The 26,305-nt window shown below is 47.4% G+C and overlaps 1 protein-coding gene across 6 annotated transcripts in view; it reads left to right on the top strand.

Moving 5' to 3' along the window:
* The window catches only part of LOC120909154 (calcium-binding protein 2-like), a 335,054-nt gene that overhangs the window by 264,847 nt on the left and 43,902 nt on the right, over window positions 1–26,305 (top strand). For 3 of the 6 annotated variants that reach the window (XM_040320853.1, XM_040320852.1, XM_040320855.1), the window contains exon 2: window positions 14,994–15,158. The exons of the other annotated variants lie outside the window; for them this stretch is intronic. In XM_040320853.1, the coding sequence (XP_040176787.1) occupies window positions 14,994–15,158 (165 nt within the window). The remainder of the gene's footprint in view (window positions 1–14,993; window positions 15,159–26,305) is intronic. 6 annotated transcript variants of the gene reach the window in all.

Below are 26,305 nucleotides of genomic sequence, written 5' to 3'. Positions count from 1 at the left end.
AGAACTAAATTTCCCAGTATGCATTGCAGCACGCCCAGTAATTCACACCTCCTTGAAGTCTCTAACATGTAGAGAGATGTAGTTCCCAGGAGGGGGCGAGCAAGTCACTGACCACCGCAGTAAAGCCTCCCTTCATGGTGGTGAGTAACAATCAGACAAGCAGGAAGTAAACAGAACAGAGAAGAAATAGAGCAACTTCTGAACAAAAATGAACAATGAGAAAATGAAAAGAGAAGTGTCTGCTGGTAAAGGATGCTTATTATGAAAAAAAAAAAATCCTTTACAACCCCTTTAACTTGTATAGCACTAGCCAAAACCTGCATACAGTCAATTGAATGTGCCCCCTGTGAATTCCAAATTGCACTTTACGAGTATTGATGACACCGTATGTTGGGCTCAAAGCCGAGTTCCAGACGTGTCTGTGTTTATTAAAGGTCAGGCGCTATAAAAAATGTAGCGGCTGACTTTTAATAAACACACACTCACCTGTCCCATGGTCCAGCGATCCTCTCTGTGGTGCTGGCCTCCCTACTGTGGGCACCCGGCTTGCGGCTTCAGAGACAGGTGCGCATTGCACGTGCACAAGTCGTGCTACGCCTCCTGAAGGGCCAGGCAATCTTCTGGGACGTGTCCCAGAAGATTGCAGGCAGTCAGAGCGGAAGTGAGAGATGGATACCCGCTCCCCCCAAAAAAAATTACATGCCAAATGTGTCACGTCAGTGGGTCAGGAGTCTCTAAAGCAGAAGTTCCACTTTTGGGTGGAACTCCGCTTTAAATCTGAATTTAAACATTTGAAGCTTTGCTTTACAAGTTGATATCTTGAAGTTGATAGCAATGACTGAAGAATATATGAAGAGTGCTCTAACAATAATCTGTCATTTTGCCTGCAACCAATCAACCTCCAACTGTTATTTCTGGAGTATAAAGTTAAAAATGAAACAAAGATTCTTATTACCTATTAAAGGGTTTGTAAAGGAATTTTTTTTTATCTTAATAGCTTTCTTTACCTTAATGCAGTGCTGTTTTCATGTCCTCATTGTTCGTTTTTGCTCTCAAGTTGCTGTAATTCTTCTCTGATCTCCACACTTCCTGGTTGTCTGTTTCCTGATAACCACAGTGCTGGGAGCTTTCTCTCTGTGGTCACCAATCAAGGAAGTGTGATTACTGTGGGCCAGATTCAAGAAGCACTTGCGCCCGCGCAACCATAGGTTGCGCGGCGCAAGGGCTTACTTGCTCCGGTGTAACGAGTGCTCCTGATTCAGGAACCTCGTTACACCGACTGCAGCCTAGGATCTGACAGACATAAGCCTCCTTATGCCTTCACATCCCAGGCTGCATTCTTGCGTTGGCCGCTAGGGGGCGCGGCCATTGTGATCGGCGTATAGTATGCAAATTGCATACTACCACCGATTCACAAAAGTTGCGCGGGCCCTGCGCACGCAAGGTACGGAGTTTCCGTACGGCGACTTTAGCGCAAGGTTGCTCCTGCTAATAGCAGGGGCAGCCAATGCTAAAGTATAGCTGCGCTTCCCGCTCGTGAAATTTAAATTTCACGTCGTTTACGTAAGTGATTCGTGAATGGCGCTGGACGCCATTCACGTTCACTTAGAAGCAAATGACGTCCTTGCGACGTCATTTGCCGCAAGGCACGTCGGGAAAGTTTCCCGACGGAGCATGCGCTGTTCGCTCGGCGCGGGAGCGCGCCTAATTTAAATGATTCCCGCCCCCGGCGGGATCATTTACATTAGACGCCCTTACGCAGGGCTAATTAGCATAGCGCCCGCGCAATTTACGGAGCTACTGCTCCGTGAATCGCTGGGCAAATCGAAATATTTGCGTGGGCGCAGAGAAAAATCTTTGCTCTTTGCCCACGCAAATATTGCTCAAATCTACCTGAATCTGGGCCTGTGTGTCTAAAACCTCTCAGCACCAATCAGTTTCGTTTTCCAAACCATCACTGCCCTGTATTGGCTCTGTGGCTCTGTACAGCACAGGCAGGAAACAACATGCAAAAATTTAACTAGAAACTGCAGGTACATCATATGATTGATTTTTATCTATTTTTAATCATTTTTAAAAGGAATCAGTTAACTATTATGTCTATATACCCTGTAAACAGCCATTTCAGCAAAAAAAATGTTTTATTTACAACTCCTTTAAGGTCAGAAAGATGTTTTCTTGTTAGCACACATTTCATGCTCCTGAAAAATCTTGTATTCAAATAACTGTATGCAATTAATATGTGTAATGATAGTATTTAGTATATTAACCGGTTGCCGACCAGCCGCTGTCGTTTTACGGCGGCAGGTCGGTTCCCCAGCGCGAGAGCACGTAGTATAACGTCGGCTCTCGCTCGCCCCCCATGCGCGCGATCGCCGCCGGACACACGCGATCGTTCGTTACAGAGCGAGAACAGGGAGCTGTGTGTGTACACATACAGCTCCCGGTCCTGTCAGGGAGAGAAATGCTGATCTTCTGTTCATAAAATGTATGAACAGAAGATCAGTCATTTCCCCTAGTGAGTCCACCCCCCTACAGTTAGAACACACCCAGGGAACATACTTAACCCCTTCCCCGCCCCCTAGTGTTAACCCCTTCACTGCCAGTGGCATTTTTATAGTAATCCAATACATTTTTATAGCACTGATCACTATAAAAATGCCAATGGTCCCAAAAATGTGTCAAAAGTGTTCGAAGTGTCCGCCATAATGTTGCAGTACTGAAAAAAAATCGCTTTTTACTAGTAAAAAAAAAATATTAATAAAAATGCCATAAAAATACCCCCTATTTTGTAAACGCTATAACTTTTGCGCAAACCAATCAATAAACGATTATTGCGATTTTTTTTTTACGAAGAATACGTATCGGCCTAAACTGACAAAAAAAATGTTTTTATATATTTTTGGGGGATATTTATTATAGCAAAAAGTAAAAAATATTTTTTTTCAATATTGTCGCTCTATTTTTGTTTATAGTGCAAAAACTAAAAACCGCAGAGGTGATCAAATATCACCAAAAGAAAGCTCTATTTGTGGGGAAAAAAGGACGCCAATTTTGTTTGGGAGCCACGTCGCACCACCGCGCAGTTGTCAGTTAAAGCGACGCAGTGCCGAATCGCAAAAAGTGCTCTGGTCTTTGACCAGCAATATGGTCCGGGAGTTAAGTGGTTAAATTTAATTTAACGGTTTCAAAAAGCAGCTACATTTAAGGCATGCCATGAATGATAACTCTCGCAGTTGCTTGTGCTCCCAACCAAACTGTCAAACTATCAAATGGATGGTGTCACCATGGCAGTTGTCACCTTTGGCTGAAAGGAATATGAGGGTTTAGTGCTGCTTTAAAGAGTAATTCCACTTTGTGGGGACAAAAAATATCAAATAAAAAAAATAAGAATATAGCGTATACAATTACATAGGTCATATTGTAATTTAATGTTATTATTAAAAATTACCTTTCCTTTTAAATCTGCAGCGCCATAATTTTCTGTAAATGCAATATGGCTACCTGGAGGTGTTTGTTCTGTACACATAATGGGCCAGATCCATGTACATCGGCGCATATATAGGCCGGCGTAGCGCATCTCATTTCCGCTACGCCGGCTCAACTCAGAGAGGCAAGCACCGTATCCTCAGAGCATTTCCTTCCAACGTTGCGCCGGCGCAACGTAAATTCATAGGCATAAGCCGGCGTAATTCTAAGTAGGAAGTCAGTGGGCGTGTTCCATTTAAATGAACCGTGACCCCATGCAAATGAAGGGCTAAACAAACGGCGCATGCGCCGTTACGCGGACTACGTCCCGCGCACCTCTGGCATGCTCAGAACTAGGCCCGGGGTAATCCCTGAGATACGCCCAGGGCATAAATACGCCCAGACATGCGCCCGTCGAGCGCTAAAGTACATCCGCTTGTTTCCCCCCCTGAAGCAAGGTACTTTTTGCTGGTTGTTTTTTTGAGCCATGTCTGCTCCAGCTTCTGAGAAGAGGAGGAAGCTTAACTTTTCTGACCAGGAAAAGGATGTGATAATCAGGGCCATGTCGAGGTAAGGTAGGTAAGGCCAGGAAGATGGAGATCCTGACGCAGATTGCGGCAGATGTCAATGCCCTGGGATACGAGGTCAGGACCTCCAACGACATCCAAAAAAAAATATAATGACCTGCGTCGCCTGGTCCGAGGTAAGCTGGCCAAGATGAGGGCTCATGCCAGTGGCACTGGAGGTGGTTGCCCAGTGTCTCCACAGGCATCAAGTGGAGGGAGTGGAGGGCTTTGACTCCATTGAGAATGCCTTGAGGACAGGTAAGTGTGTTTTATCTTCTATCTGGTGTGTAGCATGTGTGGGGGTGGAAGGGAACATGTGACAAGTGTGTGGCTCCACCAACATGTGAATGTTTTGTGTCATCCACAGATGTGCAGGAGGGAGCGGGGCCATCTGATGCCGGTGGCCATTCCACACCATCCCCCGAACATCAGTCTGAGTCTGACCCCCTGGGAAGCCGTGAGTCATCGGTGGAGGGGAGTGGCCACACCTCTACTCAGGAGGTGGTTGAGGAGACGGTGACCAGTGATAATGAGGTTTGCCTCTACTTGGAGGAGTCTCCCCCTTTGGCTGGGCCCTCTCAGACCTCCACCTCCATCAGGGGAAGCCCCTCAGGGTCCTCCCCCAACAGGTCACCCCCCTCAAGGGGCTCCCCTTCTAGACGGCCCCAAGCCTCTTCTGGCCCCAGGAAGGCGACCAGGAAGACTAGGGGGGTGTCTGAGTTCCTCCCGGAACACCTCAAGAGGGAACAGGCACGCCAGACCCGCCATCTGGGTGAGGTTGCCGTCCAGATAGAGCGAGTGGCAGACAGCATGGCCTCCTATGCCACCATTAATGAGAGTGTCCAGGATGTGAACGCCAACTGTGCTGCTGTGGTCACCTGCCTGGGGGATCTGCAGGCCACCACAGCAGGACTCGTGAAAGAGGTCCACACCCTGGCAGAGGCCGTGCATGAAAATACTGCTGCCATCCAGGCGGAGGGGAGGCAGTCAAGGCTGCTTCAGGCCGAGACCAATGCGGTCCTCACCCATATCGCCCTGTCGTTTAAGGGCAGGCAGCCAGCCATGGAGAGACCAGGGGATGCTCCTCCTCCTCCTCCTGATTTCCCCCCCATGAGGAGCCGGGGCCATGGCCGTGGCACCAGGCGTGGGCCACGACAGAGCAGATGATTGCGTGTTTTTATTTTTTTTGAATACTCAGGTTATGAGTTTTATTTATTTTTTGGTAGACCAGCACAGTGTTTCTCAACTCCAGTCCTCGAGGCGCCCCAACAGGTCATGTTTTCAGGATTTCCCTGAGATGAAATGGCTGTGGTAATTGCTAAGGCAGTGAAACTGATCAAATCACCTGTGCAAAAAAATGCAAAGCCTGAAAACATGACCTGTTGGGGCGCCTCAAGGACTGGAGTTGAGAAACCCTGGACCAGCACACGGTCAGTAGTGCAAGCTACAGTGTGACTGGTGTGTGAATGTGGGGGTGACATTCCTGCCAGCAAAGGGGTGTCACCCACGGTCGTTGGGGAGAAGTCATCCCCACGACCGTGTGAATGTGGTATGAATGGACAGCGACATAATTGGAGCCTTGGCGTGCCGTTGCTGCTCCCAAGTCCTGCATGGTGGACTTGGGCTAATCCAATGTGATGTGGATGTGGTGTGTGTGAGCTAGGGACCACAGTGGTGTGCATGCGTGCATTCTCCTTGTGCCATGATGAATGTGTGTGTTTAACGTGCAAAGATGCCTACTGTAAGGCATCTCCTGACTGCTCTTCCCTCAGCAGATGGGGTAGCCTCGGTCAGGGGGGGGATGTCTGGTTCGGGGGTCAGGTCATCACGTATTTCAATCTCCAGGCCCTTTCTCTTGGCGAAGTTGTGCAGCATGCAACATGCATCGATGAACTGGCACACAAAGTTTGGGGAATACAACAGGATCCCCCCGGACTTATCCAGGCATCGGAAACGGGACTTCAGGAGGCCAAAGGTGCGTTCCACCACTGCACTGATACGTATGTGTGCATCATTGTATCTTCTCTCTCCTGTGGTTTGGGGATCCCGGAATGGAGTCATGAGATGGGGCCCAAGTGCATATGCAGAGTCACCTGGAAGAGAATAGACAGGAGGATGTTAGTCGTGCATGTGCCCCTCGTGATGTCTTCATCATGGGGTCGGACAGTCATGCCTGACACCCATGTCACTCACCAACCAGCCAGCTGTTCCCGTACACGTTCTGTTCAAATTCTGTTGGGATGTTGCTTTGACGGTATATGTAGCTGTCGTGGCTGGATCCTGGGTGTTTGGCACAGACGTGCCATATGAGGCATTGGGCATCGGCTATCACCTATACGTTGATGGAATGCCAATGCTTACGATTACGGTATATGTGCTCTGTGGCACGGGGGGGCCGTAGTGCCACATGTGTGCAATTAATGGCCCTGACGGTGCGTGGGAATCTTGCAATACTGTAGAAATCATGCATTGCCTTCTGCCGCAGGTGCTCCTGGGTGGGTCTGATAATGTGGTGGGACATGCGTCTGAGGATTGCGGGGACAACCTGCTAATGGAGGATTGTGCCATCCCAGCCACAACTCCACTTGTACGCTGAAACGAGCCACTGGCAAGGAAATGGAGTGTTGCCAGTACCTTGACCAGTGGCTCCACTGTTTGTGAGCGATCTGTCTTGCTGGTGATGTCATCTTGCAGGGTTGTGGCTATTTCCAGGATGGCATCAGGGCTGAATCTGAAGATGCAATACACCTCCGATTCCCCCATGCCAAAGACGTTTCGGCGCGGTCGGTATAACCTCTCCCGTGCCCTCCTCCTACGCGCCTGTGAAGCCAGTAGTATAGCTATGACCATGGATGCCCCTGGCATGTTGGCATACATATTGTTGTCCTGCAAGTGTGGATGCTCAGATCGTCTGTAACGGTGCTGCTGAATCTGCTCTCCGGCTGACCTGTGCATGTCTGCTGCTGATTTATCCCTGCTTTATGAGGGGTAACTTTAGGCCGGACGTACAACTTACGCGCGACGTGCGTAGCCCGCGTCGGGCGCACGTACGTTTGTGGATCGCTGTATCTCCCTCATTTGCATATTTGAATAGGAAATCAATGGGAGCGCCAGATGCGTCCAGCGTATATATATGCGCCCACGCTGCGCCGGCGTAGATAAGTTACGTCGGTCGGAAGAAGCCGATTTTCAGGCGTATCTAGTTCTGTGGATACGGCGCATAGTTACGCCGGCGCATATATACACTTACGCCGCGCATCTAGAGATACGCCGGCGTAAGTGCTTTGTGGATCTGGGCCAATGTGTACAGAATCCCCCCCTAGAAACATAATTTCCTGCTTGTGTGATTGGCTCACTGATTTTATGCACTAAGATACACGTCAGATTTCAGGGATCCCCTGCAACAAAAATAAAAATGTTGGTGAGATACTCCCAGTCGGAGGAAATTACATCTAAAGAGATGTAGGCCCTGTTTTTCCTCATTAGAGCCCTGCAGGTACAGCAGCTGATTAATAATTTTTTAACCACGCCTATTAGATTCACTTAGCACATGGACACAGACAAACAACACAGGGATTTTTTTAGAATGACAAAAGATGGGACTCTTCAATAAAGTTTGTTAAAATCCTTTCAATGTACATTAACCACTTCCAGCCCGGCCTGTAGCAAAATGACAACTGGGCGGTGGTTCAGTAATCCTGACTGGACGTCATATGACCAGCAGTTTTAAGTACTCCAATTGACTTTCATGGGCCCCTTGATGTACATTGATGGATACAAATGTGTACTTGAACGCTTAGCCATGACTTGCTGCAACATATATGTTTGAGCCAGACTCTTTGCAAACAATGGGATGCCGAGTAACGTGTTTTGATACGCCACGCAGGGCCTTATTCAGGTGGTTTTAAAGAGAAGTATGTTTTTTTTTAGAATCATACTTACCTAGGTAAATGCAGCATGAGCATCTCGGTGAGCAGAGAGCTGGTGACTGTCAGTCAACAGGTCTCTGCCCTGCCCCTCCTCACTTACTGGAGCGCTGGTCTGTGGAGGGGGAGGAATCGGCCGGATCAGGCTCTCAGCGGCTCGCTGAGAGGCTGAGCCAGCTTCCGGTGCAGGGATCTGGGCGGATCCCTACTCTATGGTCGTGATGATGCCCGAGCCTGGACTGATCCTGTGATGCCAGCCGAGAGTGGACTTCCATCCGGTCTCTGCTGAAAACCGGTCAAAGTAGTGCAAAACGAACTTCACTCCTGTGATCTACAGGAGAAGTACAGCCAAATGAGCTTTGGCTGTACGTCCCCTTTAACCCCTTCCAATCTACAACCTGTTTATTAATATTCCTCAGCATTATGTTGTATGCTGAGGAAATATAAATAAACTTCCCTCTTTCACAGCCAACAACCAGCAAAATGTAGGCCCTAAAAAGGGCCAAGGGGCAGAGTCTAAGGAACCAGCAAAATGTAGGCCCTAAAAAGGGCCAAGGGGCAGAGTCTAAGGAACCACCCCATGTTTTCCAGGGTGCCCCTCAAGAAATGATAAGCTTTGCTGCACATTGCTCCCAGGTTGTAGCTGGACTGGCAAAAGCTGACAGCTGGTAAAAAGAATCTGATCATAAAAAACAGTCAGTGGCTGGGGTAGGCAGCAAGAATCGTGGTCAAGGGCCTTCACGTTAAAAGGCATTTAAAAACTGGATGAGGGGAAGTGTCACAGGAATAGGCACTTAAAACAGAAGTTCAGAAACAGGTTTTTGTTCAGGCATATTGCTGGAGCTGAGCACTTCCTTATGAAGCATTTTTAAATGTATTTACACTTTTGAAACCAAATTGGGATAACACCTACATTATAACAGTTACACGTTTCAATTCACAAAGCATCTGCTGAGCCCGAAGTGGTGATCTACTAAACCGGGGGTAATACTGAGCTAAGAAATGTCTGAATGGGACATCTACTGGCCAGGAAACTGATGAGCTGAAGATCTGCTGAGCAGAGGTGCTAATAGACCAAAAAAATGGGGTATTGCAGAGCCACCAAAATCACCCCAAAAAAAACACCAGATACCTCACCAACACCCAGGGATGGACTGGCCATTGGGACTACAGGGAGTTTCCCGGTGGGCTGATGGCTCAGTGGGCCGGCTTCAGTGACAGCAGACCGCCGCCCCCCTCCACTCTTCTTTCTCTCCCTTCCCACAGCGCTCACCTCCTCTCCCTCCTCGCAGCGCTCACCTGGGGGGAACAGAGAAGCAGGGGGAGGACCAGAGGAGCAGGGACAACGACAGAGGAGCATGGGGGAGGGGACAGACAGCTCCCTCAACAGCTATGGCTTGGGAGTTACTCACTTCTGCCTAATCTTGTCCCATAAGGGGGAGCACCTGGGGGGAACAGAGAAGCAGGGGGAGGACCAGAGGAGCAGGGACAACGACAGAGGAGCATGGGGGAGGGGACAGACAGCTCCCTCAACAGCTATGGCTTGGGAGTTACTCACTTCTGCCTAATCTTGTCCCATAAGGGGGAGCACCGAACTGGTTCTTTGCCCCGGCTAAAATAATGTCTAGCTTCCCCACTGGTACTGCCTATAAGAATACCAGTACCAGCCGTTCTACTCTAATAAAGTAGAACGGCTAGTGAAGGGGGAGAGGGGGCTTGGGTGGCCGGGCGCGGGGGGGGGTGCCGGTGTTGTCCAGCAGCCATGGGAGAGACATGTCAAAGTGGGCCAGTCTGGAAAAAGTCCAGGGCCAAATTTTTGTCCCAGTCCAGCCCTGCCAACACCTAACCATGCTTTTGACATGTTTGTTCCAAGGAGACATTGCGAAGGTCTGCCGCGAGTTATGGCGGGATTTAGAAAGAACTTTTTCTAAAGTGACAGTGACTCGAGCTGGGCATCGCCGCTTAGTGAAGGATTGGCTCGGGCGGCTGGGCTGCTCTCGGCTGCTCTAGTCCTGCAAAGGGAACTGCGTTCCTGCTGTGAAAAAAGTGCAGGCACTCCGTTCCCACGCGTTCCCGCAGGACTTGAGCCCTGATAGTAATCCTTCTTTGTCATTGCAAATAAATAATGAATTCCAAGCAGAAGTAATATGCCATCATGAAGTTCTTGATGAAGGAGGAGTGCAGGCTCTGCAACAACCACAGAAGGCTACAGTGTTTACAGAGATGACACATTGACAAGAGTCACCAATAACAAGACATTACCTATCTCAATGTGTCATCTCCATAAAAATTCTGTAGCTTTCTGTGGATTTCTAATAGCCTGTACCCCTTCTTTCTCAAGAACTCAATGATGGCGCATTGTTTCTGCCTGGAATCCATTATTTACCTGCAATAATAAAGGAGAAGAAGATTAGTTACTACTATAGAGGAAGAGTTACTCTACCGACAATGGAAATTCGTACGCCTTTGGATCGTAGGTGCAATACTTTGTCGCCCGCTGGGTGGAGTTTGCGTTGTTTTCCGTGTCGGGTATGCTAATTTTCTTTTTCCGTTGATCCACGAAGGTCCTTTTCCCGGCGTATAGTTAAAGCTGCTATTTCGTGGCGTATAGATAGACTTGCCATGTTGAAGTATGGCCGTCGTTCCCGCGTCGAATTTTGAATTTTTTTTTTGTAAGTCGTCCGTGAATAGGAAAGTACGTAACTCATGTCTACGTTCAAAAAATGACATCGGTGCGACGTCATTTCGCGCAAAGCACGGCGGGAAATTTCGAAACGGAGCATGCGCATTTCAATCGGCACGGGGACGCGCTTCATTTAAATGAATCACGCCCCCTACCCGCCCAATTTGAAATACGCGCCGAGAAATACACTACGCCGCCGTAACTTACGGCGCAAAATCTTCCTGGATTCGAAATCCTGCCAGGTAAGATACAGCGGCGTAGCGTATCTCTGATATGCTGCGCCAGGGCAATTATTTGTGAATCTGGCCCATTATGCCCACTTTTGCATTATTTTGGGTACAGCTCTCGCAAATCTCATAGGTGCTAATGTATGAAAAGTCTGCAGTAAGAAATAGTTCTTATTGTCCATAACAACCAATAAGCTTCTAGCTATTATTTAGCAATGTAGGTTTGGAAATTAAATATAGCTTCTGATTTCTTGCTAAGGGCAATGAGAACCTTCTCTTACAGACACACATTCCTACATCAGTCATTCCAAGTTGAAATGTTAAGATAAGATCGTGAACAGCCATTCCGTTCAAAACAGAATTCCAATCCCAGGTATTAAAGCAATAAAAATATGCAGTAATTTTAGTGCAATTTTATTCTATTCTATTTTCTATATGAAAAAGGAAAGTATGCTCAAAGGGAAACCTTTAGGCCCCGTACACACGAGAGGATCCATCCGCTGGAATTGATCCGCGGACCGGCTCCAGCGGATAGATCCCCTGGTGTGTACAATCCAGCGGATCTGTTTCCGATGATTTTTATCCCCTGGGATGGATTTCAAGCGGATAGAAATTTGAAGACATGCTTTCAAATCTATCCGCTTGAATCCATCCCAACGGATTGATCCGCTGGTCTGTACAGACTCACCGGATCAATCCGTCCGAAGGGATCCCCCGCATGCGTCCTAATGATTCGACGCATGCGTGGAATTCCTTATATGACAGCGTCGCGCACGTCGCCGCGTCATCATCGCGGCGACGGCGCGACACGTCATCGCGAGGGGATTTTGGCGCGGATTTCGATCCGATGGTGAGTACACTCCATCGGATCCAAATCCTCGCAAATCCTCGAGAGGATTTATCCGCGGAAACGGTCCGGTGGACCGTATCCGCGGATAAATCCTCTCGTGTGTACTAGGCCTTACAAGTCAGGAGAAAACACATAGCAGTATTAGTTCTATTCATACCAGAATGTAGAGCATGCATTTCCATGCCTTAAAGCATGGGTCTTCAAACTACGGCCCTCCAGGTGTTCAGGAACTACAATTCCCATCATGCCTAGTCATGTCTGTGAATGTCAGAGTTTTACAATGCCTCATGGGATGTGTAGTTCCGCAACAGCTGGAGGGCCGTAGTTTGAGGATCCCTGCAGGCTTAAAGGGTCACTAAAGGAAAAAAAATGTTTTGCTGAAATGACTGTTTACAGGGTATAGAGACATAAAAGTTAACTGATTCCTTTTAAAAATGATGAAAAATAGATTAAATTCTATCATATAATGTGCCTCTAGTTTCACTTTCGATTTTAAACTTATTTCATGTTTATGTGAAGTAAAGAGACACACAGAACAAAAACAAACAAATCCAGGGCAGTGTTTTGTTTTTAAAATGAATCTGTGGAGCCAGAGAACCAGGAAGTGAGGATTTCAGCAAAGGATTACAGCTGCTTCAAAGCAAAAACGGACAATGAGGACATGAAATCAAGACTGCTATAAGGTAAAGCAAGCTATTTAGCCCAAAAAATTTTTTGTTTAGTGATCCTTTAAGTCTTAAGGCATTAGGGAGCCCAGTCAATATGAATGGGCGGTAACACATCTCAAAGCACAATAAAAATAGGTCGTCCTACTTTTTGACGTGCACATATGGAGTTGCATTGGGGTGCAACATGTTAGTGTAAGCAGGCCATACACGTCGAATTTAAAAAAAAAATATTTTCAAAATCAGTTTCGTTTTTTTGTGATCCGATTATGCCACCATGGATTTTCAAAATTCGGCCGACCAAGCCTTCATGTTGCTACAGAAAATAATTTTCGTGGCCGTGAATATTCTTTTCTCTCAGGGAATTTTCTTTTCATGCGCTTTTTTTTTCTCGCACGATTCTCCCATCATTGATTTTTTTTTTTTAAATATTTTCAACATGTCCGATTCCTCAAATTTGATTGCCCCACGAAAATCGGCTGTTGCTGCAGCCCACTAACGGTGCGAAATTCGTACGAAAATTCTTTGATACGATTTTCGAAACAAAATTATTTTGAAATTCGAACCCTGTATGGCCGGCTTTAGGCGTAGTTCATAGCAGGATTCCATACAGGGTTCGAATTTCAAAATAATTTTGTTTCGAAAATCGTATCAAAGAATTTTCGTACGAATTTCACACGCAACACCTTTGTCGTGTATTGATATGCATTGCATTAAGAGTGATTTGAATGAGTGATTTGAATGACAAAATGCAGGTCAACACCACCAAGGGGCAACATAAAAGATCTTCCCCAATACATTGTAATGCAATGCAATGGATTCATGTGAAAAGGTTCTACTGAACACAGTTTATTTTCTCTGTGTTTTGCTATGTTTGAAAATGAAAATGCAAGAAAAAATAATGTATCATGCAGACATTCTAAGGAAATTGCTCTCAAGGTTGTGCCTGTCATGTTCAATGAACCAGATGACGTTTCTAATTGTCTTTCTTCTAAGAAAGAGTGAAAAGAATAAAGGTGAGAGTTATATTGGTTACTAGGGCAGTACTGTCCTTAACAACCATGACTCATCTGCTGTCAGCAGGGAACCCCACTGAGAGCAATATACAAACAAAAGAATTGCGGCCATTTAAAATAAAACATTTATTAAAAAACAGCAGCCGGGTCTGGCATGGATTTAAAGGAGAACCCCACACAATTATTTTTTTTAAATGGCATGGGGTCCCCCAAAATCCATACAAACCCTTATTTGAGCATGCAACCAGCTGGCCAGGAAAGAGGGGGTGAGCAAGCGCCACTGCCCCGACTGAACTTTAACAAGCCACATGCCCCCAGGTGCTGCGTAGATTACGTCATAAGGGGGTGGTATCACCTTGTCACTCTTTATTTTGTAGCGGGTGGCATTGGAGCTGTCATTGGGAGGTAATCATCGGAGCGGGTTGTTTTTTTTTTTTTTTTAGGTCAGTAGCTGGCGTTTACCCAATACACATTCACATGCAGGCCGGATCTGGGGGCCCCCTAGTTAAAGGGGACTTACAGATTCTGATGAAGACCCCTGTCCACAGACCCCCACAACCATCACTCAGGGTTGTGAGGGGCCCTTGTCCCCATCAACATGGGGACAATATGCTTTAGGGGGATTGGGGGGGAACCCAACTTGTATTTTTTTCAAATTATTAAATGTTGGCAATTCTTTTGTTTACATTCTGCTGTCAGTGGGGAAACCCACTGACAGCAGATGAGTCATGGTTGTTAAGGATGCGACGGCCGCCCCCACTCCTTAACAACAATGCTATTTACTGGTTGTAAAGGATGTGGGTGTTGGCTGCTTAAGGCCCCGTACACACGGTCGTTCCAAACCGATGAGAATGGTCCGACGAACCGTTTTCATCGGTTCACCGCTGAAGTGGCCTGATGGTCTGATGTGCGTACACACCATCGTTCCAAAAACCGATCGGGTCAGAACGCGGTGACGTCAAACACACGACGTGCTGAAAAAAACGAAGTTCAATGCTTCCAAGCATGCGTCGACTTGATTATGAGCATGCGCGGGTTTTGAACCAATGTTTTTCTGTACTAACCATCGGTTTGGACCGATCGGGCAGCGGCCCATTGGTTCGGTTTTGAAGCATGCTTTAAAATTTTGGACCGAAGGAAAACAGACTGATGGGCTATACACACGGTCGGTTTGGACCGATGAAACTGAACCTTGGTCTATTCTCATCGGTTTTGTCCGACCGTGTGTACGGGGCCTAAGAAGAAGCGCTAATTGAATATATTTTTTGAATAATGCATTGCTAGATCACAACTTATTCAACTAATGTATTTATTTAATTTAGTGAATTGACTTTAGAGTCAGCTTATGCAGGAATTTACCATGCATTCTTTACTAGTATGGTAAATACCGCATAAACTGACAGTGAATTGACATTATAAATATCGAATGAGATAATTGGAAAAAATGTGTTACATGATCCAATTATTTCATACCATATTCTTTAGTAAATTGAGCCCACCCTCATGAGGTTTTTATTTAGCCGTTTACATGAGAAATATTGCTCCTTTGGTACAAAGGCATATAGTGAGTGTGATCTTTTTTCTCCTATCAGGATGGGATGCACTCCCACTTACAGCTTGCCCCCCTTTCACCTTCTGACCTGGGTGCTGAGATTGTGGACAGCTGGCCACGGCCGCTGCAGAGCTTCGCTGCACTGCAGAGTCTTGCAGGGACGGCCTGCATCTTCCTTCGACACAGCATCGCAATCACACAGATCGTATGTATATGGAATTGTGTTCGGGGGTTTAGGTGCAGAATATAGTAAGCAGTCATGGCATTTACATAGATTTAAAAAATAAAAAGATTTCAAATAAAATATTACTTGATTGGTCAAAAAATGTATAATAATGTGTCAAGAAGGAAAGACCATGTATTGGTAAATACCATAGACTTCATGTCTATGGCAAAGATAGATTCAAATTAGAGAGGATTACTCTCTAGGCCCTAGAAAAGCCCCGAATCTATTTTCTTATGATTTGTATTGTTGGCTGGGGCCCGGGACCGATCTGATGGCCGAGTGTGGTCGAGATGCGGCTGGGGCCGAGTTCGGCCGAGCGCGGCTGGGGCCGAGTTTGGCCAAGTGCGCCGAGTGCGACTGGGGCTGAGTTTGGCCGAGTTTGGCCGAGTGCGGCTGGAGCCGAGTTCGGCCGAGTGCCATAGGTCCCGCCTTCTGGAGCCTGCAGCGCCAATCCAGGAGGACCATGGGACGTGTGACATGGTGCATCCATCATAGCCTGCAGAGTCTCCAGAAGGCGGGAATTTCAAAATGCAGCCGCCGAACAATGTCCCTACTCGGACTGGCGGCTCTCCTCCCTCTGCTCCTCGGCTCGGCAGCTCCTCTCCTCCTCCTCGGCATGGCAGCTCCTCTCCTCGGCATGGCAGCTCCTCTCCTCTCTGACAGTGACGAGTGACTGACACCATGGCTGAGCTCAGGTAAGTCAGTGTGTGTGTATCTATGCCATTGTCAGTAGGTCAGTGTGTGTTAGGTCATGCAGGTCACTGGTCAGTGTATGTAGGTCAGATAGGTCAATACAGGTTAGGGTGACCACATTTCCTAACTGCCATTCAGGGACACCGCCCTTCTTCACAAAAATTTGCCAATTTTAAAGGCTTATATGCAAGTAATTGGCCATAATAGGGGTATGTGGGGGGGGTGTCCGGGTACTGCCTTGGCGAACATGTATCAATGCAAATTTTTACATTCAATTAAATTAAATTTCCAGGAGCAGTGATTCTTATTAAAGTGCAACAATAAAAATGAACAATTCCTCTAAATACAGTGCCTGGGGGGTGCCCTTAGTCTGCCTGTAAAGTGGTGCATGTGTACCATGTATGGAACATGCTGCAGCAAAAATGAAATTTCTAAAAACACAAGTCAAATCACATTTAAATTGACTCACGGTTTAAATTTCATGCATCCGGCTATTGAAAAAATAAGCACAAAAAACATAGTGCCCCCTTCTCCTTGTCCATACCAAACCCCTCGGGCACTGTCCCCTCCCCACCCCAAAGCACCTTGTCCCTATCTTACCCTGGCTGGTGGTTGTGATGGCATGCAGGCAGGGGGATTATTAGAATCTGGAAGCCCCCAAAGGACCCAAAGGGTCTGGAATGGACTAGGAGAGGGGGGACCAGCTTTTACTGCGCTCTGGTTGGGCGCAGTGCATTGCAGGGCATTTGGCAGGGCAAACACCCTGGGCTGGGAAATGGACAGTTTCCACCTGTTGGCTCATCAGGTGGCTGTGTAAGTTTCATTCCGGGACACTGTATTGTCCTGGATTGAAGGTGCCCGGGACCCGGGACAGATCTGCAAAATGCGGGAGTCACACAACCCCACTGCCCAGCCCCAAAATAACGCTACTCCACATACAACACCTCTAATTCCACCACCCTGAAAACCGACATAACCCCCCCCCCTCCCGTTTCCGGCTTCGGACTTCGGGCTGAAGCCCCTGGTCTTTTTGCCACCTAGCAACACCCCTGCTCTCAGGGATATCAGTCACATGGTTTGATCAAATGATTTGTGCATTTTTTGCATACCAATTTCCCTGCCACTTACCGAAGATAATACTGAGAGCATTTGGCTATTTCTCCCTCTGTTTCCCACTCTATTCACAAAACGTGTTTAGGACCATGTTGGCCTCTGTACACACCACTGGCCCTTGGGAAGTCAATGGCTACCCTGACTAAACTAATTTGTGTAACTGAAGCTTTCAATTACACCTATCACCAGTGAATTATCTAGGCTGCCATTACTGACTTCTGTCTTTGATAATGTTTGTTCCCTGGCTGTCATTCTCATCCATTGGCTTCAGTGGTTTTGCAGTTGCTGCAAAGAAATTGTTACACTCTTTATAGCATGCATTTTTTGGGCCCATGACTCAAAAAGTAGGCAGTAGCCAGGCAACTAGAATTTTCAGGAGGCCAGCAATGGATTCAAAAAGGAAAAGCTTAGTAGGTATTTCAGTGCCGGCCAAATGCCTCACAACTGGTAACATGGTAAATGTTGCTTGCAATGTTTAAGCTACCCTAGATATTCACTTGAACATTTCTCCTACTCTCATCATTAAAATGTCAGTATGGCTGTCAAGGAAGCCTCATTTTATAGTAATAAAACTGCAGTTGGCTACTTTACCCACTGGACATAATGGTGCCTTCTAAATCTGGTTTGCTGTCTTAGCGTTCCTCCCAGCACTAATACTGTAGCAGAGTCACTATTTACTTACCATGTTCAGGGCCAGAGCCTAATAGCTTGTAGGGATAAGCCGAACACCCCCCTGTTCGGTTCGCACCAGAACCATACCAAATGTTCGTGTGAACTTTAGAACCCCATTAAAGTCTATGGGACTCGAACGTTTGAAATCTAAAGTGCTAATTTTAAAGGCTAATATGCAAGTTATTGTCCTAAAAAGTGTTTGGGGACCCGGGTCCTGCCCCAGGGGACATGTATCAATGCAAAAAAAAGTTTTCAAAACGGCCGTTTTTTTGGGAGCAATGAATTTAATGATGCTTAAAGTGAAACAATAAAAGTGAAATATTCCTTTAAATTTCGTACCTAGGGGAGGTGTAAAGTATGCCTGTGTAATACCGCATGTTTCCCGTACTTAAAACTGTCTCTGCACAAAGTGTAATTTCTGAAGGAAAAAAAGTCATTTAAAAATGACTCGCGGCTAAAATGAATTGTCGGCTGTCAGCAATTCAGAGAGAATTCATTCATAAAAATAAAAAAAAAGTGTGGTGGTCCCCCCAAATTCAATTACCAGGCCCTTCAGGTCTGGCATGGATATTAAGGGGAACCCCGCCATCAATTTAAAAAAAAAAATTACGTGGGGTTCCCTCCAAATATCCATTCCAGACCCTTGAGGTCTGGTGTAGATTTTAAGGGGAACTCCACCCGAAATAAAAAAAATGGCGTGGAGTTCCCCCAAAAATCCACACCAGACCCCTTATCTGAGCACGTAACCTGTCCGGCCGCAGAAAAGAGGGGGGATGAGAGAGCGCCCCCCTCCCTCCTGAACCGTACCAGTTGATGGGGACAAGGGCCTCATCCCCACAACCCTGGCCGGTGGTTGTGGGGGTCTGCGGGCTGGGGGTTTATCAGAATCTGGAAGACCCCTTTAACAAAGGGAACCCCCAGATCCTGCCCCCCCATGTGAATTGGTAATGGGGTACATTGTACCCCGACCATTTCACGAAGGAAGTGTAAATAAGTGGAAAAAGGTAATTTATTAAAAAGAAAAAAAAATCCAGCGGTGGTAATCCACTCTCGATACCCACTCCAACGTTGTCGGTATCCAGTGACGGGTGATCCCCCTTTTCCGATCCAGCGGTGAGAAGATCATCCAGGTCCAGGATCCAGAGCACAGCATCGCCGGCCGCCTGTCTCCACCGGAGCTAGTGACATTTCTTATATAGGTGAGGCGGGGCCACCCGTCACGTGACCCCACCCCCTCTGATGCAAGGGGAAAACCTGGGCTTCCCCAGTGATGTAGCAGAGGGTGCCTCAGAGGGGAACGGGGTCACGTGATGGGTGGCCCCGCCTCATCTATATTAGAACTATCACTATCTCCAGCCGCGTCATTGGCCAAAATGTGTTCGGTGGAGACAGGCGGCCGGCAATGCGTGCGCTCTGGATCCCGGACCTGGATGGATCTTCTCATCGCTGGACCCCGGCGGAGAGGAGATCACCTGTCGCTGGATACCGACAACGTTAGAGCAGGGATTGAGAGTGGATTACCACCGTTGGCGCTATGACTAAGCACTAGTTTCAGTGCGAAACGCGTCAGAAGTCGGGTTTATTTTATGTTGCTGTGACTTGTAGTGCTGTCCTTTTTGTAATAAAGGCTACAACTTGTTCAGAGTGCGGCTGTCCAGAAACAATTTTTGTTCCTGGGATGAGGCCCTTGTCCCCATCAACATGGGGATGTCTTTCCAATGTTGAGGGCATGTGGCCTGGTACGGTTCAGGAGGGGGGGGGGCGCTCTCTCGTCCCCCCCTTTTTTCTGTGGCCGACCAGGTTACGTGCTCGGATAAGGGGTCTGGTGTGGATTTTTGGGGGAACTCCACGCCATTTTTTTTTAAATTGACGGCGGGGTTCCCCTTAATATCCATACCAGACCTAAAGGGCCTGGTAATTAAATTTGGGTGGACCCCCACACTTTTTTTTTTTTTATGAATGAATTCTCTCTGAATTGCCGGGAGCCGACAATTCATTATAGCCGCGAGTCATTTTTAAATGACTTTTTTTCTTTCAGAAATGACACTTTGTGCCGAGACAGTTCTAAGTACAAGAAACATACGCTATTTCACAGGCATACTTTACACCTCCCCCTAGGTACGAAATTTAAAGGAATATTTCACTTTTATTGTTTCACTTTAAGCATTATTAACCAGTTGGTAACCGCCCTATAGCCAAAATACGGCTACAGAGCGGTTCCTGTACTCTAGGAGGGCGTCAATGTACGTCCTCCCAGAGAGTGAGTTGTGCGCGCCCGAGCGGGCGCGCACACGCGATCGCCGGTGCTCGCCGGGTCTACGGGACCCGCAGCAACAGCACTCGCGGTAAGGAGGCAATGGAAGCGGCTCCTTACCACGTGATCGCGCCGTCCAATGACGGCGCGATCACATTTGTAAACAAACCCTGCGGCTGGGTCACATGCAGGTCATCTCTCTCCTCTCCTCACACCGTTGCAGCGTGAGAGAAGAGGAGAGAGATTTGTTTCAACCATAGTAAGTGCCAGCAGTGCCCAGCAGTGCCCAGCAGTGCCCCATCTTTACCCCAGCAGTGCCATCTTTACCCCAGGAAGTGCCATCTGTCCCCCAGGCAGTGCCATCTGTGCCCCAGGCAGTGCCATCTGTGCCCCACTAGTGCCATCTGTGCCCCACTAGTGCCATCTGTGCCACCTGTGCCCCACAAGTGCCCCACCAGTGCCACCTGTCCTACACCAGTGCACACCAGTGCCACAACAGTACCAAAACACTGCCACATCAGTGCCACAACACTGCCACATCAGTGCCACCTGTGCCCATAAGTGCCACCTGTGCCCATAAGTGCCACCTGTGCCCATAAGTGCCCACAAGTGCCGCCTGTGCCCACAAGTGCCGCCTGTGCCCACGAGTGCCGCCTGTGCCCACGAGTGCCGCCTGTGCCACACCAGTGCCGCCTGTGCCACACCAGTGCCGCCTGTACCAAACCAGTGCCGCACCAGTGTCATCTGAGCCACACCAGTGTCATCTGAGCCACATCAGTGCCGCCTGTGCCCATCAGTGCCACCTGTGCCCATCAGTGCCACACCAGTGCCGCCTGTACCAAACCAGTGCCGCCTGTACCAAACCAGTGCCGCACCAGTGTCATCTGAGCCACACCAGTGCCACACCAGTGTCATCTTTGCCACATCAGTGCCGCCTGTTCCCATCAGTGCCACCTGTGCCCATCAGTGCCGCCTGTGCCCATCAGTGCCACCTGTGCCACACCAGTGCCGCCTGTACCAAACCAGTGCCGCCTGTACCAAACCAGTGCCGCACCAGTGTCATCTGAGCCACACCAGTGCCACACCAGTGCCATCTGAGCCACATCAGTGCCGCCTGTGCCCATCAGTGCCACCTGTGCCCATCAGTGCCGCCTGTGCCCATCAGTGCCACCTGTGCCCATCAGTGCTCATCTGCACCCCACCAGTGCTCATCTGTGCCCCACCAGTGCTCATCTGTGCCCCACCAGTGCTCATCTGCACCCCACCAGTGCTCATCTGCGCCCCACCAGTGCCATCTGTGCCCCACCAGTGCCATCTGTGCCCCACCAGTGCCACACCAGTTCCACCTGCACCACTGCAGTGACGCCTGTGCCCACCAGTGCCGCCTGCTAATCAGTGACCCCAGAGCCACAGCAGTGCAACCAGAGCCACACCAGTGCCACATTTGCCCATCAGTTACACCTGCGCCACTGCAGTGCCACTAGTGCCCACCAGTGTTCTGCAGTCCAGCCTCACTAGCCACCAGTATGGCAAAAACATTTTTTACCACCGAGCAGGCCTTCCAGAAACTATGGGCGTCTGATGACAGCTGCGAGGAGTCTCTGTCCGATTCCGATTCGGCCTATGAGCCCGTAACAGGAAGCGGGTCTGATACGGATTCAGAGGAGGAACCTGTGCCTGTTAAAAGAAGGCGTTCTGGCGTGGAGCAGCCTACTACTAGTGCAGTGCCGTCCACCTCGCAAGCAGTGCCGTCCACCTCGCGAGCAGTGCCGTCCACCTCGCAAGCAGTGCCGTCCACCCCGCAAGCAGTGCCGTCCACCCCGCAAGCAGTGCCGTCCACCCCGCAAGCAGTGCCGTCCACCCCGCAAGCAGTGCAACAAAGGTCAGGCACCAGTAGGGTGTCCTCTCTGCCCCAAAGGGATAGGGGCCATGCCAGCCTTCCCTATGGCCTTCAAAACCCCCTGTGGCTGCCTTCGAATTCTGGAGCATCAAGTATCCCCCCTTTCACCGCCCAACCAGGTGTACAGGTGAACACCGATAATTTTGACCTGATTGATTTTTTTCATTTAGTTTTTACAGACAAATTATTGTCATCTATTGTGGCCCAGTGCAATCTCTACGCTCAGCAATTTATTGTAAGCAACCCCGATTCCAGCTATGCCCGCCCCTTTCATTGGAGAGACCTGACCGTAGAGGAGTTTAAAATATTCTTAGGCCTGACCTTCAATATGGGTTTCTCAAAAAAAAACAAAGGGTACTCCTATTGGTCTACCAAAGCCATCCACCACATGCCCGTCTTCTCATCCCGTATGCCCAGATCCCGATACTTCATGATTCTACGGTTCCTCCACTATAATGACAACACCCAGTGCCCTCCCCGAAATGACCCTGCTTTTGACAAATTATTTAAAATTCGGCCACTTCTAAAAAAAAATTCTGAAAAATTCCCCCAGTTATATACCCCTCAACAAAATATATCAATAGATGAGTCCCTTGTAAAATTCCACGGCAGGCTGGGCATCAAACAATTCATCCCAAGCAAAAGGGCCCGATATGGGGTGAAGATGTACAAACTGTGTGACCGAGACACGGGGTACATCTACTCCTTCATTGTTTACGAAGGGAAGGACTCCCAACTACATCCCCGTGAATGCCCCGAATACATCGGAACAAGTGGAAAAGTCGTCTGGGAGCTCATCTATCCACTACTTGGAAAAGGATACCACCTTTACGTGGACAATTTTTATACCAGCTTGCCCCTGTTTAGAAATCTTTACCGGAGAGACACCCCAGCATGTGGCACAGTGAGAATAAACAGAAGGGCTTCCCCCAAAAATTGTTGAATCAGAAGCTGAGACGAGGAGAGACGACGTCTTTACGGAACCAGGAGCTATTGGCTGTCAAGTGGAGGGACAGACGAGATGTCCACATGCTCACCACCATCCACAATGACACCTACGTGGAAGTCCCCAAAGAAGCGGCCCAGTGCAGAAACCATCTTGTGTCTACGACTACAATTTATTTATGGGTGGCGTAGACTTCAATGACCAGATGATTGAACCCTATCTTCCCTCCCGAAAATCCCGTCACTGGTATAAAAAGTGTCCATTTACTTTTTCAGTTTGGCCTTCTATAACTCTTATGTTATCTACAAAAAAGCAACACAGAATCCCGTTCCATATCTACTCTACCAAGAAGACGTTATCACCGCCCTTTTGTTCCCTGAAATGCCACCAGACATTCTTCGCACTGATTGCGTGAGCAGACTTCACGAACGGCACTTTCCTGACAAAATCCCCCCCCGTCGAACAGGTGCAGCCCGTCAGAAGAAATGCCGGGTGTGCGCCAGAGGAGGAGTCAGAAGAGACACAACAGTTTATTGTCCCGATTGTCCCTCCCAACCAGGCCTCTGTTTAGGTGCATGTTTCCGCCGTTATCACACTATTGAAAATTATTAGGTAAACAAAATTCAAATTCCCTGTCATTTTCCTCCACACCCCTTATGCCACTGCACTCTACATACCTCTGCCTTCTCCGGAACCGACCCTGGACTGTTATACGACCACGATTTTGCCTAATGCTAAAAATACCTCTGCTTTCTCTGGAACTGACCCTGGCTTGTTATACGACCACTCTTTTGCCTAACCCTAAACTGTACCTACATCTGCCTGCTCTGGAATTGACCCTGGACTGTTTGACCACGTTTTTTGCCTGCCCCTTGGATTGATCTTTTACCCTGCTATGCTAGTGGGAACACAGGGGTCTCACACATGTGAGGGGCTCCAGAATTGTTTTTTCTGGATGAAAAAACTAATTTTTTAGTTTTCTCATTCCCAGATTAGGGTCTGGTTGCCCGGAGGCTTCAAAGAGATTTGGGTGGGAGAAGCCTCTACCCCTGTCCCCATTCTTTCCTGGCCTTACTACCAGGACCAATATTTTGGCACTGCTGGCTATGTACCGACTATGAACAATATTGCTGCCTGGACAATTCCATTCATTGTCGCTGACCACGTCCCTGCCTGCTGCCTGGATCAGGGCTCTCCTCCTGTGGACAATTGCACTACTAAAAACACAGGTAATCCTTTTTTTTTGTACCCATTACTCAGCAGAATGTATTTTAGGGTGTAACTCTTGGTATGTACATGCTGTGTTAGAAATATGAAGGGCCTTCAAAAATGTGATAGATTGTAAGGAAATTGGATGTGTAATTTGTGTCCCTACAACACCTGATGGTGCTTCTTGGATGTTGGGTCTCTATGTGGCCAGGCTGTGTAAAAGTCTCACACATGTGGTATCGCCATACTCAGGAGGAGCAGCAGAATATATTTTGGGGTGTAATTTTTGCTATGTACATGCTATGTGTTGGAAATATCCTATAAATGGACAACTTTGTGTAAAAAAAATGCGTTTTCATTTTTTTTTCCACATTTTCCAAAAACATCTGCAAAAAAATGAACTGTTCAAAAGACTCATTATGCCTCATAGATTATACGTTGGGGTGTTAGCTTTCCAAAATGGGGTCACTTTGTGGGCGTTTCCATTGTCCTGGTGCTCCAGGGCCTTCAAAAGTGTAATAGGTGGTTGAGAGATTAGATGTGTAATTTATGCTCCTAGAATGCTTGAAGTTGCTACTTGGGTGTTGGGCCTCTGTATGTGGCCACGCTGTGTAAAAGTCTCACACATGTGGTATCGCTATACTCAGGAGGAGCAGCAAAATATATTTTGGGGTGTAATTTTTGCTATGTACATGCTATGTGTTGGAAATATCCTATAAATGGACAACTTTGTGTAAAAAAAATGCGTTTTCATTTTTTTTCCACATTTTCCAAAACATCTGCAAAAAAATGAACTGTTCAAAAGACTCATTATGCCTCATAGATTATACGTTGGGGTGTTAGCTTTCCAAAATGGGGTCACTTTGTGGGCGTTTCCATTGTCCTGGTGCTCCAGGGCCTTCAAAAGTGTAATAGGTGGTTGAGAGATTAGATGTGTAATTTATGCTCCTAGAATGCTTGAAGTTGCTACTTCGGTGTTGGGCCTCTGTATGTGGCCACGCTGTGTAAAAGTCTCACACATGTGGTATCGCTATACTCAGGAGGAGCAGCAAAATATATTTTGGGGTGTAATTTTTGCTATGTACATGCTATGTGTTGGAAATATCCTATAAATGGACAACTTTGTGTAAAAAAAATGCGTTTTCATTTTTTTTCCACATTTTCCAAAAACATCTGCAAAAAAATGAACTGTTCAAAAGACTCATTATGCCTCATAGATTATACGTTGGGGTGTTAGCTTTCCAAAATGGGGTCACTTTGTGGGCGTTTCCATTGTCCTGGTGCTCCAGGGCCTTCAAAAGTGTAATATGTGGTTGAGAGATTAGATGTGTAATTTATGCTCCTAGAATGCTTGAAGTTGCTACTTCGGTGTTGGGCCTCTGTATGTGGCCACGCTGTGTAAAAGTCTCACACATGTGGTATCGCTATACTCAGGAGGAGCAGCAGAATATATTTTGGGGTGTAATTTTTGCTATGTACATGCTATGTGTTGGAAATATCCTATAAATGGACAACTTTGTGTAAAAAAAAATGCGTTTTCATTTTTTTTCCACATTTTCCAAAAACATCTGCAAAAAAATGAACTGTTCAAAAGACTCATTATGCCTCATAGATTATACGTTGGGGTGTTAGCTTTCCAAAATGGGTTCACTTTGTGGGCGTTTCCATTGTCCTGGTGCTCCAGGGCCTTCAAAAGTGTAATAGGTGGTTGAGAGATTAGATGTGTAATTTATGCTCCTAGAATGCTTGAAGTTGCTACTTCGGTGTTGGGCCTCTGTATGTGGCCACGCTGTGTAAAAGTCTCACACATGTGGTATCGCCATACTCAGGAGGAGCAGCAGAATAAATTTTGGGGTGTAATTTTTGCTATGTACATGCTATGTGTTGGAAATATCCTATAAATGGACAACTTTGTGTAAAAAAAATGCGTTTTCATTTTTTTTCCACATTTTCCAAAAACATCTGCAAAAAAATGAACTGTTCAAAAGACTCATTATGCCTCATAGATTATACGTTGGGGTGTTAGCTTTCCAAAATGGGGTCACTTTGTGGGCGTTTCCATTGTCCTGGTGCTCCAGGGCCTTCAAAAGTGTAATAGGTGGTTGAGAGATTAGATGTGTAATTTATGCTCCTAGAATGCTTGAAGTTGCTACTTCGGTGTTGGGCCTCTGTATGTGGCCACGCTGTGTAAAAGTCTCACACATGTGGTATCGCCATACTCAGGAGGAGCAGCAGAATATATTTTGGGGTGTAATTTTTGCTATGTACATGCTATGTGTTGGAAATATCCTATAAATGGACAACTTTGTGTAAAAAAAATGCGTTTTCATTTTTTTTTC

Source organism: Rana temporaria, chromosome 8 (assembly GCF_905171775.1).
Source record: "Rana temporaria chromosome 8, aRanTem1.1, whole genome shotgun sequence".
In the NCBI taxonomy this organism is placed as follows: Eukaryota; Metazoa; Chordata; class Amphibia; order Anura; family Ranidae; genus Rana; species Rana temporaria.
The sequence above is the reverse complement of the archived record's forward strand: the minus strand, read 5'-3'. Positions and strand labels throughout refer to the sequence as shown.